The sequence below is a fragment of the Ochotona curzoniae genome, unplaced genomic scaffold (assembly GCF_017591425.1).
Source record: "Ochotona curzoniae isolate NIBS_2020 unplaced genomic scaffold, NIBS_Ocur_1.0 scaffold_4683, whole genome shotgun sequence".
Lineage (NCBI taxonomy): Eukaryota > Metazoa > Chordata > Mammalia > Lagomorpha > Ochotonidae > Ochotona > Ochotona curzoniae.
Genome location: NW_024467121.1, coordinates 21,196,973 through 21,213,741, shown reverse-complemented (window position 1 = coordinate 21,213,741; position 16,769 = coordinate 21,196,973). Strand labels below are relative to the sequence as shown.

Genomic DNA, 16,769 nt, shown 5'->3' with positions numbered 1-16,769 from the left:
GGGCCTGGGTTATTTAAACCTCCAGCTGCCTCCTGGCAGCTGGTGGGTCTCAGGACGGGGCGTCTCATGCCTGGATCCTGGACGGCCGCCATGGGCACATGGTGAGCCGTCCTCCCCGGGCCTGCTGGGTTTCGGGGGCCGCTTCCTTCGGGGTGAGTAGACCGAGGGGGGGAGGCCTCTGGGACTGGGCAGGTCCGGGGCCCACCCGCTGCCTTCATGGGGCGGTGAATGGGATTTGGGAGGGGCGCGACCTTGGGCCTGGGTTATTTAAACCTCCAGCTGCCTCCTGGCAGCTGGTGGGTCTCAGGACGGGGCGTCTCATGCCTGGATCCTGGACGGCCGCCATGGGCACATGGTGAGCCGTCCTCCCCGGGCCTGCTGGGTTTCGGGGGCCGCTTCCTTCGGGGTGAGTAGACCGAGGGGGGGAGGCCTCTGGGACTGGGCAGGTCCGGGGCCCACCCGCTGCCTTCATGGGGCGGTGAATGGGATTTGGGAGGGGCGCGACCTTGGGCCTGGGTTATTTAAACCTCCAGCTGCCTCCTGGCAGCTGGTGGGTCTCAGGACGGGGCGTCTCATGCCTGGATCCCGGACGGCCGCCATGGGCACATGGTGAGCCGTCCTCCCCGGGCCTGCTGGGTTTCGGGGGCCGCTTCCTTCGGGGTGAGTAGACCGAGGGGGGGAGGCCTCCGGGACTGGGCAGGTCCGGGGCCCACCCGCTGCCTTCATGGGGCGGTGAATGGGATTTGGGAGGGGCGCGACCTTGGGCCTGGGTTATTTAAACCTCCAGCTGCCTCCTGGCAGCTGGTGGGTCTCAGGACGGGGCGTCTCATGCCTGGATCCCGGACGGCCGCCATGGGCACATGGTGAGCCGTCCTCCCCGGGCCTGCTGGGTTTCGGGGGCCGCTTCCTTCGGGGTGAGTAGACCGAGGGGGGGAGGCCTCCGGGACTGGGCAGGTCCGGGGCCCACCCGCTGCCTTCATGGGGCGGTGAATGGGATTTGGGAGGGGCGCGACCTTGGGCCTGGGTTATTTAAACCTCCAGCTGCCTCCTGGCAGCTGGTGGGTCTCAGGACGGGGCGTCTCATGCCTGGATCCCGGACGGCCGCCATGGGCACATGGTGAGCCGTCCTCCCCGGGCCTGCTGGGTTTCGGGGGCCGCTTCCTTCGGGGTGAGTAGACCGAGGGGGGGAGGCCTCCGGGACTGGGCAGGTCCGGGGCCCACCCGCTGCCTTCATGGGGCGGTGAATGGGATTTGGGAGGGGCGCGACCTTGGGCCTGGGTTATTTAAACCTCCAGCTGCCTCCTGGCAGCTGGTGGGTCTCAGGACGGGGCGTCTCATGCCTGGATCCCGGACGGCCGCCATGGGCACATGGTGAGCCGTCCTCCCCGGGCCTGCTGGGTTTCGGGGGCCGCTTCCTTCGGGGTGAGTAGACCGAGGGGGGGAGGCCTCCGGGACTGGGCAGGTCCGGGGCCCACCCGCTGCCTTCATGGGGCGGTGAATGGGATTTGGGAGGGGCGCGACCTTGGGCCTGGGTTATTTAAACCTCCAGCTGCCTCCTGGCAGCTGGTGGGTCTCAGGACGGGGCGTCTCATGCCTGGATCCCGGACGGCCGCCATGGGCACATGGTGAGCCGTCCTCCCCGGGCCTGCTGGGTTTCGGGGGCCGCTTCCTTCGGGGTGAGTAGACCGAGGGGGGGAGGCCTCTGGGACTGGGCAGGTCCGGGGCCCACCCGCTGCCTTCATGGGGCGGTGAATGGGATTTGGGAGGGGCGCGACCTTGGGCCTGGGTTATTTAAACCTCCAGCTGCCTCCTGGCAGCTGGTGGGTCTCAGGACGGGGCGTCTCATGCCTGGATCCCGGACGGCCGCCATGGGCACATGGTGAGCCGTCCTCCCCGGGCCTGCTGGGTTTCGGGGGCCGCTTCCTTCGGGGTGAGTAGACCGAGGGGGGGAGGCCTCCGGGACTGGGCAGGTCCGGGGCCCACCCGCCGCCTTCATGGGGCGGTGAATGGGATTTGGGAGGGGCGCGACCTTGGGCCTGGGTTATTTAAACCTCCAGCTGCCTCCTGGCAGCTGGTGGGTCTCAGGACGGGGCGTCTCATGCCTGGATCCCGGACGGCCGCCATGGGCACATGGTGAGCCGTCCTCCCCGGGCCTGCTGGGTTTCGGGGGCCGCTTCCTTCGGGGTGAGTAGACCGAGGGGGGGAGGCCTCCGGGACTGGGCAGGTCCGGGGCCCACCCGCCGCCTTCATGGGGCGGTGAATGGGATTTGGGAGGGGCGCGACCTTGGGCCTGGGTTATTTAAACCTCCAGCTGCCTCCTGGCAGCTGGTGGGTCTCAGGACGGGGCGTCTCATGCCTGGATCCCGGACGGCCGCCATGGGCACATGGTGAGCCGTCCTCCCCGGGCGGCCAGTGCGCCATTGGTGCCAGGCTCCGCCTGCTGGCCGCCCGGCTGGGGAGCTCTGGGGATTTGGTTCTTTGAGTTGCTGCTTAATTAGCTCCAGGTTGAACCCATTGTGCTTCTTGGACCTGAAAGAGGCAGTAACTCTTCCTTAGCAAAACTTGTAATCACTAATAATTCTGAGCACCAAATACCAGTCATGCAGAAGCTATGGCTTGGGGCTTGCCCTGCACAAGTAGCTCCAACAGTTGGCCAATGTGTCAACTGGTAATGGAACAGAGTAGATTAGGCACGACTGAGCAAACCTTAGCCCACAAGTAAAACTAGAAACCAGGAGGGAGCAGAGGTCATGCCGAGCTAGGCTCTTGTACCTGCTGGTCTGTGGGAGCCTGGGACGCTAAGCCACAGTGTCTAAGGCAGAGTTCGGGACAGGGGAGGGGTTGTGCCAAGCTGAGTCAGAGCATCCATTGGCAGGCATGTGATCTATGCCTGGGAACGGACCCGGTTGGGGAGCAAAGGGGACAACCCTAGCTGGGCTGAGGTTCCCACCAAGAGGCGCGTGGCCTGGAAGGGGGCTGCGTTCTGATCTGGAAACAGTTGTAGTCTCCCTTGGCACAAGTGTGGACTGGGATTGGATGCACCGAACTGGGCCGGACCCCGACTCCCCCTGGTGTTCTGGAGGACCAGGGCAGATGTGGGATGGACTAGGCAGGGTCTCAAACCCCTACTGAGCCATGTGTGAGCCATACGTGGGTATGGACAAACCATGGCTGGGCTGGAACATCCAACAGCAAGAACCAGATTGGGTTGAAGGCCAGTCAGGAAAAGCCACAGTTCCTGCTATGACAGGAGGTGGACTGAGTAGGGTTGGCTCATGGACCCACTGGTAAGCGTGAAACCTGGCATTGGGAGAGGTTCTGATGGAGGAGCCTGGGCAACTCCTCTGGCAGGACACAGACCCAGCAGGTAAACGCAAGAAACATGATAGGAAACAGCCCAGAAAAGGCCATGGAAACCTACCCACTGGCATACAGTTGGCAGACGTGGGGGCAAGACCAGGCTGAATCTGTCCACATCATCCACTGGCAAATCCAGGCACCAGTGTGGGTCGACCCAGGGTCGGTCGCAACAAAGACTAGTGCACATTATGGAATGCCGAGGTGAGGTTGCCTGTACCAGAAGGGACCGCAGCGCCCAACCAGCCTGAGAACAAGCAAGGAAGTGGGCAGAGCTGGCAGGGGAATAAGGGAGGGTTCCTTTGCTGGACAGCTACTTCCGCAGGAGAGCATGGGCTGGGATGGGGGCAGACCAGACTAGGCAGAGCTACCACACCTGTGCGCCTCATGTGGACTAGATCAGGGAAAAGCCAGGCTGGGCGGATTATTCCTACTGGTGCAAACAAAATTAAAGTGGGCGAGGTTTGTTTGGGCAGCATCAACTGGAATCTGGGAGTGGGAGAGGCCTGGGAGGGAAATAGTGGGCTCATCCCTCTTGGGTTACCACTTCCACGGGAGGACATAAAACTAAGACAGCGGCTGGGGTGGAATGGGATGTGGGACAGACTGGATTACTGCTACACTTACTGGCAAACCAGGGTAGGGGGTGGGCCTGGTTGGGGTTATTGTGGGTCGCTCCAACCTAGGCTACAGCTCCCGCTGGTTTATGTGAGGGCCAAGTATGTGCTGGGCAGAACCAGACTGGACTGCAACACCCATTGGCTCCAGTGGAAGACGGGAGTGAAAACAGAACCAACCCAGGAATTGCAACCACCAGCTGATTGGAGCGATGGACGGTGCCAGGCCCTGTACTTGTTAGCACATACAAGAAGTTTCTTTGGAGATCTTCCTAATCTAAATGCTGGACTCAGAACCATAACAAAGAAAAGAGAGAAGACAGAACGGGTCAACCAACCATCTAAGCTATGATGGACTATGTCAATCAGTGGATTTTTCAAAGACCTCATAGTGCTTGGAGCGGCAAGATTGACAGCGATTCATAACTGTTGCAATATCAAAACCACTTGAGCAAGAACCTCAGAGCATGCCCTACACCCGGGACTTGGGGAGGGTGGGAAATTGGGTGGGCCTTCTCCCTTAATACCCCCCTTTTAAACATGAAGGTGACAATATGGAAAACATATTAGTATTATCCACTTTCCTGTAGCCCTTGAACCTTCTTACCCTAATTAACTATGTAAAGAATGTCAAAATAAAATTTATTAATAAAAAAAAAAAAAAAACATTGGCAGCATAATATTGACCAGAGTGAAACTCTGGAGAAAAACTACAAAAAAAAAAAAAAAAATGTTTGTAGATGAATTTTATGAGTGACAGCCATAATAAAAATGAGAAGTATTGTAAGACTTAAGAAATTTGGGAGACTGCGGAAGGAGAATACCAAGACATGTAAAGCGGGTGGTAAGACATAGTAAAATTAGAACATTAGTTCAAAAGGTCTGAAATCCAACTAGACGGTGTTCTGGAAAGGGAAAAGAAGTGGGATTAAACCATAAGAAAAAGGTCATAAGGAGGAACTGGTGTTGTGGCAGAGCTGGTTAAGCTGCTAATTGTATGGCTGACATCCCGTTTACAAGCACTGCTTCAAGTCCCAGCTGCTCCACTTCTGATTCAGCTCCCTGCTAAATGCACCTGGGAAGGTGGCAGGAAGTGATGCGTGTGCTTGGGCCCCTGCACCCACATGGGAGATCTCGGTAGGGCTCCTGACTCCTTACTTCCATCTAGCTGCTGTGGCCATCTGGGGAATGAGCTGGTGGTTGGATGATTTCTGTTTTCCCATCACTTTCCCTTTCCTATAAATCTTTTTAAAACTTCTGCCCAAATGGAAGGATGGAACTTTCCAGGCTGGAAAAATGTCTCCAGCCTTGGCGCACACTGTGAGGGCATATCAGAGGGGCAGGGGTAAAATGAAGATGCTCACAGTAGCCAGAGAGAGATTGGCCATCAGGAAAGGGCATAAACAAGGGAGCTTCAGAAACTTTGTGGGAATGGCATTTGCTGCAATGGAGCAGGGAGCAAACATCTTATTGGCCGTGACATGATTCTGTAGTCCTATATATTAAAGATTTTATGGGCCTGGTGCTATAGTCTAGTGGTTTAAGTCCTCTCCTTGCATGCATGGGGATCCCATATGGGATATATTCCAGCTGTTCCACTTCCCATTCAGCTCCTTGTGGCCAGGGAAGCAGTCAGATAGCCCAAAGCCTTGGGACCCTGCACTCACATGGGAGACCCAGAAGAAGCTCCAGGATCCTGGCTTTGGATCAGCTCATGAAGGATCCTACATGGAGCTGATTCCACATGCAAGGGGAGGACTTTAGCCACTAGGCTACTGTGCTGGGCTTGTAAAAATATAAATTTTAAGAAATGTATTTATTTGAAAAGTAGAGTGACAGAAGAAGGGGAGACAGTGATTCTCTGGTTCACTTCGCAAATGATTGCACCTGCTGTGGCTGAGTGAGGAGCCAGGAACACCATCTTGGTCTCTCTCCCAGGGGTGACAAGTGTATAAAGGACTTGGGCTGCCTGTGGCATTTCAGATTACCAGCAGGGAGCTTGATCAGAAGTGGAACAGTCAGGATTCAAGCCAGTGCTCATATGGGATGCAGATATCATAGACAGTAGCTTAACGCACTGCACTACGATACCAACCCCAACCATGTGAACATCTGGTGTGGAAAAAAACTAACGTCATCCTAAAATAGAGATGCTGATAACTTCCTCAGGCAAGAGATTGGAAGGGAGGAATGCTAGAATAATCCGTACCTGGTGTTCTCCACTCCTTGCCTGGCTCTCAATGCCTTGGAAGAGCTCTTCGCACACGTTGGGAATAATGCCCTTGTTGGCCCCAAACCCCATCAGAGAGTAGCTTTTTCCAGAGCCTGTTTGGCCATAGGCCAGGAGAGTAGCATTATAGCCTTGCCAAGCGCTGTCCAGAATTCCCCTCCCAATGTCACGGAAAACATCTTTCTGGAAGGGAGATGACATCACATTATGCAGAGGCCAGCGGCACGAGCAACACCTTGTTCCTACTTAGCACAATATTCATTTCTTTTTTTTTTCTGTTGCAGATAGAAAAGTTTATTTGCGCAGGGACCAGGTGAGCAGGAAAGAGAGAGGGAAGGGAAAAGCACCTCCCGAGAGAGGGCCAGGAGGTGGGGTGCCTCTCGAAAGGGGAAGGAGGGACAGACACCAATAGCACAACATTCTCAACGTCTTTGAGTCCATCCCACTTAACTCACTCCATGGGACGTACTTGAAGTGTAACTAGATGCTCTCATTGGAGGGAAACCAGAAGCCCAGAAGGAACCTACGCATTTGGGAAACAGATAACCCAATTCGATTTATGACTAAGTAAAACTTTAACAAAGTATGGTCTCGGTCTTCAAAATTAAGCAAGTTGGCAAAATTGTCAAGGCACAAGTGGGTCAATGTCTTTTCTACTATTTTATTCTTTAATAGTCGGAAAGCATGTATGTGTAATTAAGTACCTTTTAGACTTGTTTGTTTTTTAAGAGGGAGAAACCCCGAGTGCCTTAGGTCATTAGGACTGGGTCAGGCCAAAGAAGCAGACAGAGCTCAGCCAGGTCTCTCTTTTGGGGGTCAGGGATCCCATGACTAGAACCATCACTCCTGCCCCTTAGGGTCTGTGCTGGGAGGGGTCTGGTCAGGAGCTGGAGCTGGAGCTGGAACATGTGTGTCTCAGTTGCTAAACCAAATACTCCTCTTCTTTTTTTTTTTTTTTAAAGATTTATTTTTATTATTTTTTCATTGGAAAGGCGGATATACAGAGAGGAGAGACAGAGAGGAACATCTTCCGTCCGATGATTCACTCCCCAAGTGAGCGCAATAGGCCGATACTATGCCGATCCGAAGCCAGGAGCCTCTTCCGGGTCTCCCACGCGGGTGCAGGGTCCCAAAGCTTTGGGCTGTCCTCTGCTGCTCTCCCAGGCCACAGGCAGGGAGCTGGAAGGGAAGCGGGGCTGCCGGGATTAGAACCAGCACCCACATGGGATCCCGGGCGTGCAAGGCGAGGACCTTTAACCACTTGCGCCACCGCGCCAGGCCCCTCCTCTTCTTTTTAAAAAGTATTTATGGGGGGACTTAGTACACAGGCTCAGCTGCTAAATCCTTGCCTTGCATGTGCTAGAATCCCATATGGATACCAATTCATTTCCCGGATCTTCCACGTCCCATCCAGCTCCCTGCTTGTGGCCTGGGGAAAGCAATGGAAGATGGCCCAAAGCCTTGGGATCCTGCAAGGGAAACCCAGAAGAAGCTCCTGGCTTCAGCCTGGTCTAGCCCTGGCTGTCGTGGTCATCTAGGGAGTAAACCAGTAGATGTAAGAGGTCTTTTTATGTTGCTATATCTCTACATAACTCTTTAAGATTTATTTTTATTTCATTTTTTAATTTGTAAGGCAGAGTCAGAGGTTTTCATCCTCTTGTACCCACTCCCCACGCCCCAACTCCCTTCATATCAATACAATGGCTGGGGCTGGGGCTGGGCCAGGAAACCAGGAACTCCATCTGGGTTTCCATGTGCGTGCTTGAGTCCAAGCACTTGGACCATCTTCCACTGCTTTATCCAAGCACATCAGCAGGATGGGAAGTGAAGATCCTGGGACTTGAAGTGGCAACCATGTGGTATGCCAGCACTGCAGGTGACAGGTTAACCCACTGTGCAACACTGCCAGATCCCTATGGGAGGTTGAGCAGCCAGGCCTGGAACTCAGTATGCCAATATGGGACGGTGGCTTCACAGGCGGCAGCTGAAACTGCTGTGCCACATTGTTGGCCTCTTTTTCAAGGGAGACACAGGTATTTATGCCTGCAACTGCTGGGGTGAGGAACTATGGTGCAGCTCCTGCTGCTTTTTGGGCCCTGGCCGTAGCAATCCTCGTCTCTTTCTAGGAGGTTTAAGGGGGGTACATTTCTTCCTCCCCAATAACAACAACAAAATGAGACTCAAGCGTCTTGTGGTCTACGTGTTGCTGGAGATAAGTTTGTATATTTTATGTAATTTTTCTTTTCGGGATATATGTACATACCTAACTCTGCAGTTTTTGTAAGCAACAGCAGACAAGTTGCTTCCGCTGTTGCCACCCCGCAGTATGATGCTGTTGGGATCCACTCCTGCTGGGGGATCATCTGCAGCTCCTCCTGACTACTGAAGTGGGTCCTTTATTAACCCCTCCAAGCTGCCTTTCCCATTCGCAAGTGATGGGTGTTTGCGTTACTTCTGCTTTGGAACCATTCACCTTTGGACAGGTGCATGCAAGTGTTTGTGCAAATATTTACAAATTGTTTCATGTAATTGTAAATATTATATGAGCATTCCAGTTGTAGGATACACTGGAAGTGTTCATTTTTTGTCTTTCTCATAGGTGTGTACAGGTCTCTTTAAAAAGTCCATTGGGTTGTAGGAAGGTAGGGCGTGCTGTGGCACAACAAGTAAAGCTGCCACCTCCAGCGCCAGCACATCGAATGGGTGCTGGTTCAAGTGCCGGCTTCTCTTTTTCTGATCCAGCTCCTTGCTAATACACCTGGGAAAGCAGCAGAGGGTGGCCCAAGTGCTTAGGCCCCTGCCACCCATGTAGGAGATTCATATTTGAGCTTTGGCCATGTGGAGAGTGAACCAGCAGATGGAAGATCTCTTTCTCTGTCTTTTGGTCTCTACTTCTGCCTCTATCACACTGCCTTTCAAGTTAATCACTTTTTAAAATTGAGAAAGTGGGAGAGGGATGCTTGGTCCACTGTTAGACCTTCTTGAGACCCCTGCATCTCTTAATGGAGTGCCTGGGTTGGCATCTCAGCTTCGCTCCTGCACCCTGGGAGCCCCGAGACGGGGGGACAGCTCACTTACTTGGGTCCAGGCTCCCCACGTGGGAGGTCCAGATGGAGTTGCCAGCTTCCTGTTAGGCCTGGCCCAGCCCTGCCTATTGTGGACAGCTGGGACGTGAACAAGCGTGATGAGAGATCTCTGTCCACACATAAAGCAGATTATGAAAAACTGCATAGAGAAAAAATTTTATTTTTGTCAAAAAGTAAACCTTTCCTTTTGAGATGTCCTTATCTTCTTGTTCTTGTATTATCTCAATATAGTACTAATCCACATTTCCTTAATGATTAATAAAATTAAAATATTTTTTCATTGGTTTTAGGTAATTTATAGTTTTGGTGAAAAATACATATTTTTAAATTTTTTTTAACTATTTCAAATAAAAACTTTTTTTTATTTGAAAAGAGGAGTTAGAGAAAGGAGAGACATAGAGCTCTTCCAGGTGCTGGTTCATCCTCAAACTGCTTCAATGGCCAGAGCTGGGCTGGCCTGAAGACAGGAGCCAGGAGCTTCTTCTGGGTCTCCCACATGGTTGCCAGGGCCAAGGACTTAAGGCATCCTCCTTTGCCTCCATAGATCATTAAGAGGGTGCTAATGGACCCAGTCTGGCACCCATGTGGGATGCTGACATCGCAGGTGAAGACTTAGTTTGCAATGCCACAGAGCTGACTCCCTAAAATTATCATGTCATTTGAAAAGCAGGAGAGAGAGAGAAAACAAGGTTGATCTTCTATCTGCTATTTCACTTCGCAAATGTCTATAACAGTTATGGCTGGATCAGGCTGAAGCCAGGAGCCCAGAATTCCAGGGCGCCCATGTGGATGGCAGGGACCCAAATATGTGGGCCACCATCTGCTGCCTTCCAGAGGGCGTATTAGCAGGAGGTCAGGTCACAAGCAGAACTGGGATATGGGAGGCCCTAGGGGTGATTTAACTGACATATGGCCACCCTGATGAAATTTTTTCTTATTAAGAAAATCAACTTCTGACACGGTAGCCTAGTGGCGGTTAAAGTCCTTGCCTTAAGTGTGCCGGGATTCCATGTAGGCACTGGTTCTAATCCCAGTGGCCCTAAGTTCTGTCCAGTTTTCTGCTTGTGGCCTGGGAAGGCAGTCGAGGACAGCCCAAAGCCTTGGGACCCTGTACCCATGTGGGAGACCTGGAAGAGGCTCCTGGCTTCGGATTGGCACAGCTCTGGCTATTGTGGCCTGTTGGGGAGTAAATAGGTGGACAGAACATCTTCCTCTCTCTCTCCTCCTCTCTGTAATCTGACTTTCCAATAAAAGTAAATATTTTTAAAACCAATAAAAATCTCAAAAATAATTCTTATTTTTACCTGAAAGAATTACAGAGAGAAGGAGAAACAGTCAAAGCTGGGCTACTCTAAAGCTGGGAACCAGGAGCTTCTTCCAGGTCTCCAACGTGGGTTCTGGGGCTCAAGAACTTGGGCCATCTTCTGCTGCTTTCCCAGAACATTAGGACAGGAGCAACCAGAACATGGACCCATACTGAGTGCCCATGTTGAAGGTCTGGCACCACAGGTGGAAGATTCGCCTGCAATACCACTTCTACTTTGGGGCACTCTAACCTGTTTCGCTGATCTATATGTCTAGCTTTAAGCCAATTTTACACTTTCTTAATTAATGTAGCTTTATAGGGGTGTCAAGTTATCAACTTATTCTTTTTCAAAATAAACTTGGCTACTCTTTAAGTCCTTTATAATTCTACATATTATTAAAACCGTATCCACAAAAAGTACTTGTCGGAATTTGTGCTGTGACCATTTGAATCTGTTGATCAACTTCTTAATTACACATTCAGTCATTGGATTCATTTTTTTATGTCTTCCTTTTAACTAGTGGTTTCCAGGGTTTGGCCTATAGTTTTTCCATGTATTTGCTAAATGTATCCTTTGGGCATTTCATATTTTTTTTCTGGTACATATAGTAAGCATTCTAAAATTCTAATTTCTAGCTTTCCATTGGGGCAGAGAATACTCTATTTTTGTATATTGCCCTTTCTAAACTCCCATATTAGTGGCAAGTCTTTCATCGCCCCTTATTTGGCATGATCATGCCACTTACAAGTAGCTTTACATTTCACTCTTCAGTCCGCATGCCTTCTTGTCTGTTAGCTGCCTCCTTGTCCTGGTGGCGAGGGGCTGTGTTGGAAGGTGACAGCAGGCTTTCCCGCCTTGACCCTGATCCTAGGCAGCACATTGCTTTGCCATCAAAGGTGATGTACATCTATTTTTTTTTCTGGAAGGTACCATTTTTTAAACAATTTATTTTTACTGGAAAGTCAGATATACAGAGAGGAGGAGAGACAGAGAGGAAGATCTTCCGTCTGATGATTCACTCCCTGAGAAGTTACCCGATCCTTTGGACCCTCCTCGACTGCTTTCCCAGGCCACAAGCAGGGAGCTGGATGGGAAGCTGGGCTGCTAGGATTAGAACTGGCGCCCATATGGGAACCTAGTGCGTATGAGGCAAAGACTTTAGCTACTAGGCTAGCGCGCCAGGCCCAGAGTTGTATATTCTTTGGATGAGCCTCAGTAGCTTGTGTTTGTTCCTTCTGTGTTTTGGGATATACTGGCTTTGAGTTATTAAGGTCCTCCTAGTGTCTGCAGGCTCCACAATGACGCCCCTATTTCACTTTTGATATTGGTGTTTAGTAGCATTTGTTATTCCCTTGGTCAAATTAGACCTTCATGAATCTTACGAATCTTTACAGATGTATTCATTTTATTTGGAAAGGCAGAGTTATACAGAGATCTTCCATCCTCTAGTTCACTACCCAAATGATTGCAATGGCTGTAACCAGACCTGGGCTGATTCAAAGTCGAGGGCCAGGAGCTCCTTAAGATCTCCCACATGGGTGCAGGGGCTCAAGAATTTGGGCCATCTTCCCAGGTCATTGGCAGCGAGCTGGATGGGAAGTGTAACAGCCGGGACATGAACTGCCCATTTGGGATGCCGGCACCAGCAGGAAGAGGATTTGTCTGTTACATCATCACACCAGCCCGTTTCTTGATCTTTTTTAAAAACACAGCATCTGGGTTTATTGATGTTTCCTTATTATTTTATAACTTTACATTTCTTTTTCTATTTATTTAAAAGTCAGTTTTTAGAAAGACAGGCAGATTTCTACCCTCTAGTCATTTCCCGGTTAGCTACCATGAAGGCAGCTTTATCCCAAGTGAGTGCAGGGGTCCCAACACTCAGGCCGTCCTCCACTGCTTTCCCAACTGATGCCCATGCAGCAAACCGATGTTGAGGGTGGAGGCTGTACCCACTGCACCACAATGCCGGTCCTTAGTGCTTTTGTTTTCTTTTTCTAAATTCTTAGTGGAAGTTTGGAATGTTGATTTGACATACTTCTGTAACATACACTTTGCTACTATAAAACTTCCTAAGGCCTGTTTATTATTATTTTTTTAGATATGAAAAAGATTGTATTTATTTATTCATTGATGTATGTATATATTTTTAAAATTTTTTTTAATGATCTTACTTATTGATTAGGGTACAAAGGGTCAAGGGCTACAGGAAAGTGGGTAAGACCGTTGTTTCCACACTAATGTCACTTTTCCAAAGCCTGTTGAGATGACTTCCACAGACATTGGCAGGTACTTTTTCATTCCATTCAAAACGTTTTCTAATTTGCCTTGTGATCCCCTCCTTGACCTCTCCAGTACTTAGTATCTGTTGTTCAAACAGTTCTTTCTAAATGAATCCCACCGCAGTCAGTGGGCATACTTTGTATGATACTGGGATGTAATGGATCTGGGATGAGCATTCCAGCCGCCTCTGACAGGAAGGCGCCATGCTGTGGGGCTGGATGGGAGAAGTGCATTTACTGTCAAGGTAACGAGGCTATAATTTCCTGAAGTGTTACCGATTTTTCAGTTACTGAGAAGTGCTGCAATTGCCTATCAGCACTTAGATTTGTTATTGACTTTCCCTAATGTTCGTTATTTAAAGGCAGACAGTAAGATGGAGGGAGAGGAGAGTGAAAAACAGACCTCTCATCTGCAGGTTTACTTGCCAGATGCCTGCAACAGTCGGGGCTAGGCCAGGCCTAAGCGTACAAGTGGTGAGAACCCAAGAACTTGACGCAGAACGGTTTGCCAGGGTGCACATGGGCAGCAGGAAGCTAGAATTGGAAGCAGAGCCAGGACTCAAACCCAGGCACCTGATGTGGGGGTCCCAAGGACGTCTTAACTGCTGCGCTAACGTCTACCCCTCAGGTACTTGAAGGTTAAGCACCTACCCCAGTTAGGCTACCGATACCTTCGTAAGGAGCTGTTTGCTTCATCGTTGTGAAATGTTGCTTATCCTGGTGTCTATGAGACTTAAATGTAGCCTGTCTAGCTTTTTTTTTTTTTTTTTTAGTATTTCAATATACAATTCTGTTATTTAAAATAGTTTTTAAAAATTATTTATTTGAAGGAGTTAAGAGAGGGACGGAGGGAGATTGACTTACATCTGCTGGTTCCCTCCCCAGATAACACAGTGGCCCAGGGCAGTGCTGGGCCAGCATAAAGCCAAGAGCTTCACTCAAGTCTCCCACATAAATGGGAGGGGGCCAAACACTTCAGCCATCTCCCACTGCTTTTCCCAGGCCATTGGACGAGGTAGAGGAGTTGGGATCTGAACCAGAGCCCACACGGGATGCTGCAATTGTGGGTAGTGGCATTATCTGCTGTACCACAGCACTGGCCCTGCACTGAGTATTTCTGTCTTTACATTTAACCTAGGTTTCTTACAGATATAGCTTGATCTGACTTTTCCTGATTTCTGGCAATCTTTGCCTTCTTAAAAAAAAAAAAAAAGGACATATTATGACAGGCAGAGTTTATCCAAATGGCTGCAATCACTGGGCCAGGCCCAAACCAGGAGCCTAGAGCAACATCTGAGTCTCCCATGTGGTCCCAATGGCTCAAGCACTTCGATCCCTTGCTGCTTTTCCAGACCATCAGCAGGGAGCTGATAGAAGTGGCGCTCCAGGGCCTTGAGCCAGAGTTCACATGGGATGGGTACTAGCACTACAAAATGCTGCCATCTTGGCTCTTAATTAGCACATTTAATCTATTTGGGTTTCACATCATTGGGTTCTACTGTCTTGCTATGTTTTTTTTTAAAGATTTATTTATTTATTGGAAAGTCAGATATACAGAGAGGAGGAGAGACAGAAAGGAAGATCTTCCATCCGATGATTCACTCCCCAAGTGAGCGCAATGGCCGATGCTATGCCGATCCGAAGCCAGGATCCAGGAACTTCCTCCAGGTCTCCCACGCGGGTGCAGGGTCCCAAAGCTTTGGGCCGTCCCGGCTGCTTTCCCAGGCCACACGCAGGGAGCTGGATGGGAAGTGGAGCTGCCGGGATTAGAACCGGCACCCATATGGGATCCTGGTGAGTTCAAGGCGAGGACTTTAGCCGCTAGGTCACCATGCCAGGCCCTGTCTTGCTATTTGTACTGCACTATTCTACTTTCTCTCTCAGAATTTATCTATTTATTTGAAAGGCAGAATTATAGAAAGCAGGAAACCGAGAGAACTTGCTTTCACTGGTTCACTCCCCAAGTGGCCACAATGACCAGTTTGGCCAGTCCGAAGCCAGGAGCCTGGAGCTTCTTTAGGGGAACCAGCCTCCTGGGAACTTCCCTCGAGGCCTGGAGGCAGAGCCCCATCCTCCCTGGGCTGCTCTCCAGTCCTCACCTTTTGTTCAAGACCTGTCCAGTCTTTTCATTTCATTCATCTCTCTATCTTGTGGGGAGGGGTTCCCAGCTGGATATATTCTAAGTTCAGAGGCACAGATCAAAGAGCAAGAGTGAAATTAGGATTTATTTAAAGAGATATTACATATTGAGAAATGAATGCAGGCAGCCTCCTAACAAGAAGGGTTTACCTAAAGATCATTTGAGGCACAAAATTCTAGGTTTCTGGCATTGAAAGATGTCCTCAACATTGTATTGTTTGCATAATTCTAATGAATTATGCATATATCCTGATGAATTAGATATCTAGTGTCATTCTTGTTCCTTGCTCCACTGCTTAAAGATTGGTTTTATTCAAAAGGTAAAGTTACAAGTTAGAGGAGGGAGACAGAAAAGATCTGTAACCCAATTCACTCTACAAATGGCCACAAGAGCCAGGGTGAAGGAATGCTGGCATTGTGGGCAGAGGCTAACCATCATGCCACATGCTGCCCCCCTTATCAACCATACCACTAGATTATGGCAATGCAATCAAAATGAGACTGGCAGGGTTTTTGTTTATTTGGGTTAGAACTCAATAAGCTTCTTTGATTTACAGTTTTATAGCTGCCAAGAAATTCTGTTCCCCCATGACTCGTTAGTGCTGCTGCATATCAAAACTGACCAAACCACAAAGCCTTCACTAGATCACCCTAAGAGGTACCCTCTGCCCGAGTTGATCATATCTCCTTTTATCCCACTGCATTACGCAAGACTATAATAGATTGTATATTTCTATAATGTTAGATTTGAATACTCTGTGTCTATACCCGCAAACCAGGCTATGAACAAATTTAAGGCAAAAAAGTGCACAGCAATAATAAATAAAACTTAGGCTCTCGAATGCTTAATGCCTCCTAAGTTTTATTTGCTTACAGCGGCAAAATAACTTTTATTACAAGACAACTAAACTGAGTTGACAACTTCATTTTTTCACGACTTGTTTATGAAAACAAATTTAAAACCTCTAATGGAAAATTGTTTATGCTCACATAAAAAAATGTTAGACTGTGAACATCTCAGAAACAAAAATGTCACCCCCCCCCCAAAAAAAAAATCTTCCCTTGAAACTGTCTCAGTTTACCTGGCTTGCAAACTCACTACTAGGATCAGCTGAAATAAGGACACCGTGTTTATCCCTTTGGAATCCACTGTGAGACCAATACGCCAGGTCAAAAGTAAACGTCTTCACGTGCTCCGGGTTCTTAGGGTCCTGAACAGTGGTGGTGGTTCCGGAATGCATGGAAATCACACATTTGCTCCCAAAATTCTTCTCTCTCTACAAAGTACAAATTAAAACTTAATCACTGGTTTCTGTTATTCAAGTTGTTTTCGCAAGCCTTTACACCTAGTAATTAAGTCAGGAATTTGCTGTCCTTTGTTAACAGTTAATCTTAAGGTTTATTAACTGACCACTGGCAAATTTCTTCAATGTCACAAAACTTGACACAGGATTAAAAAATAGCAAAACTAATTTCCTGAGAGACACTGAAATGATGTGATAAAGGACTATAGGTTAACAAATTCAGTCGTAAAGAAGGCAGGATACTCAGAACATCATAACCTAATTCTCCTTTGGCAAACTACTTCAAGCATGTGACGTGTTCGATAGTGAGGATGTTAGTAAACTGTATGGTATCAGTAAGAAAACATTTGGCAGATATCAAGACATTAGGGCACAGGAGGCTAAGAGATTGGCATTAGGGAGGGGGAATCCCTATGCTTCTAAATCTGTAAGGTGAAAAACATAGAA

General features: G+C 49.3%; 1 protein-coding gene across 1 annotated transcript in view; it reads right to left on the bottom strand.

The window, feature by feature from the left end:
- Positions 1–16,769, bottom strand: part of LOC121148218 (kinesin-like protein KIF28P) — a 53,711-nt gene that overhangs the window by 35,098 nt on the left and 1,844 nt on the right. The window contains exons 2-3 of the mRNA XM_040968310.1: positions 16,101–16,295; positions 6,184–6,387 (exon numbers count right to left, since the gene is read on the bottom strand). Of these exons, the coding sequence (XP_040824244.1) occupies positions 6,184–6,387; positions 16,101–16,295 (399 nt within the window). The remainder of the gene's footprint in view (positions 1–6,183; positions 6,388–16,100; positions 16,296–16,769) is intronic.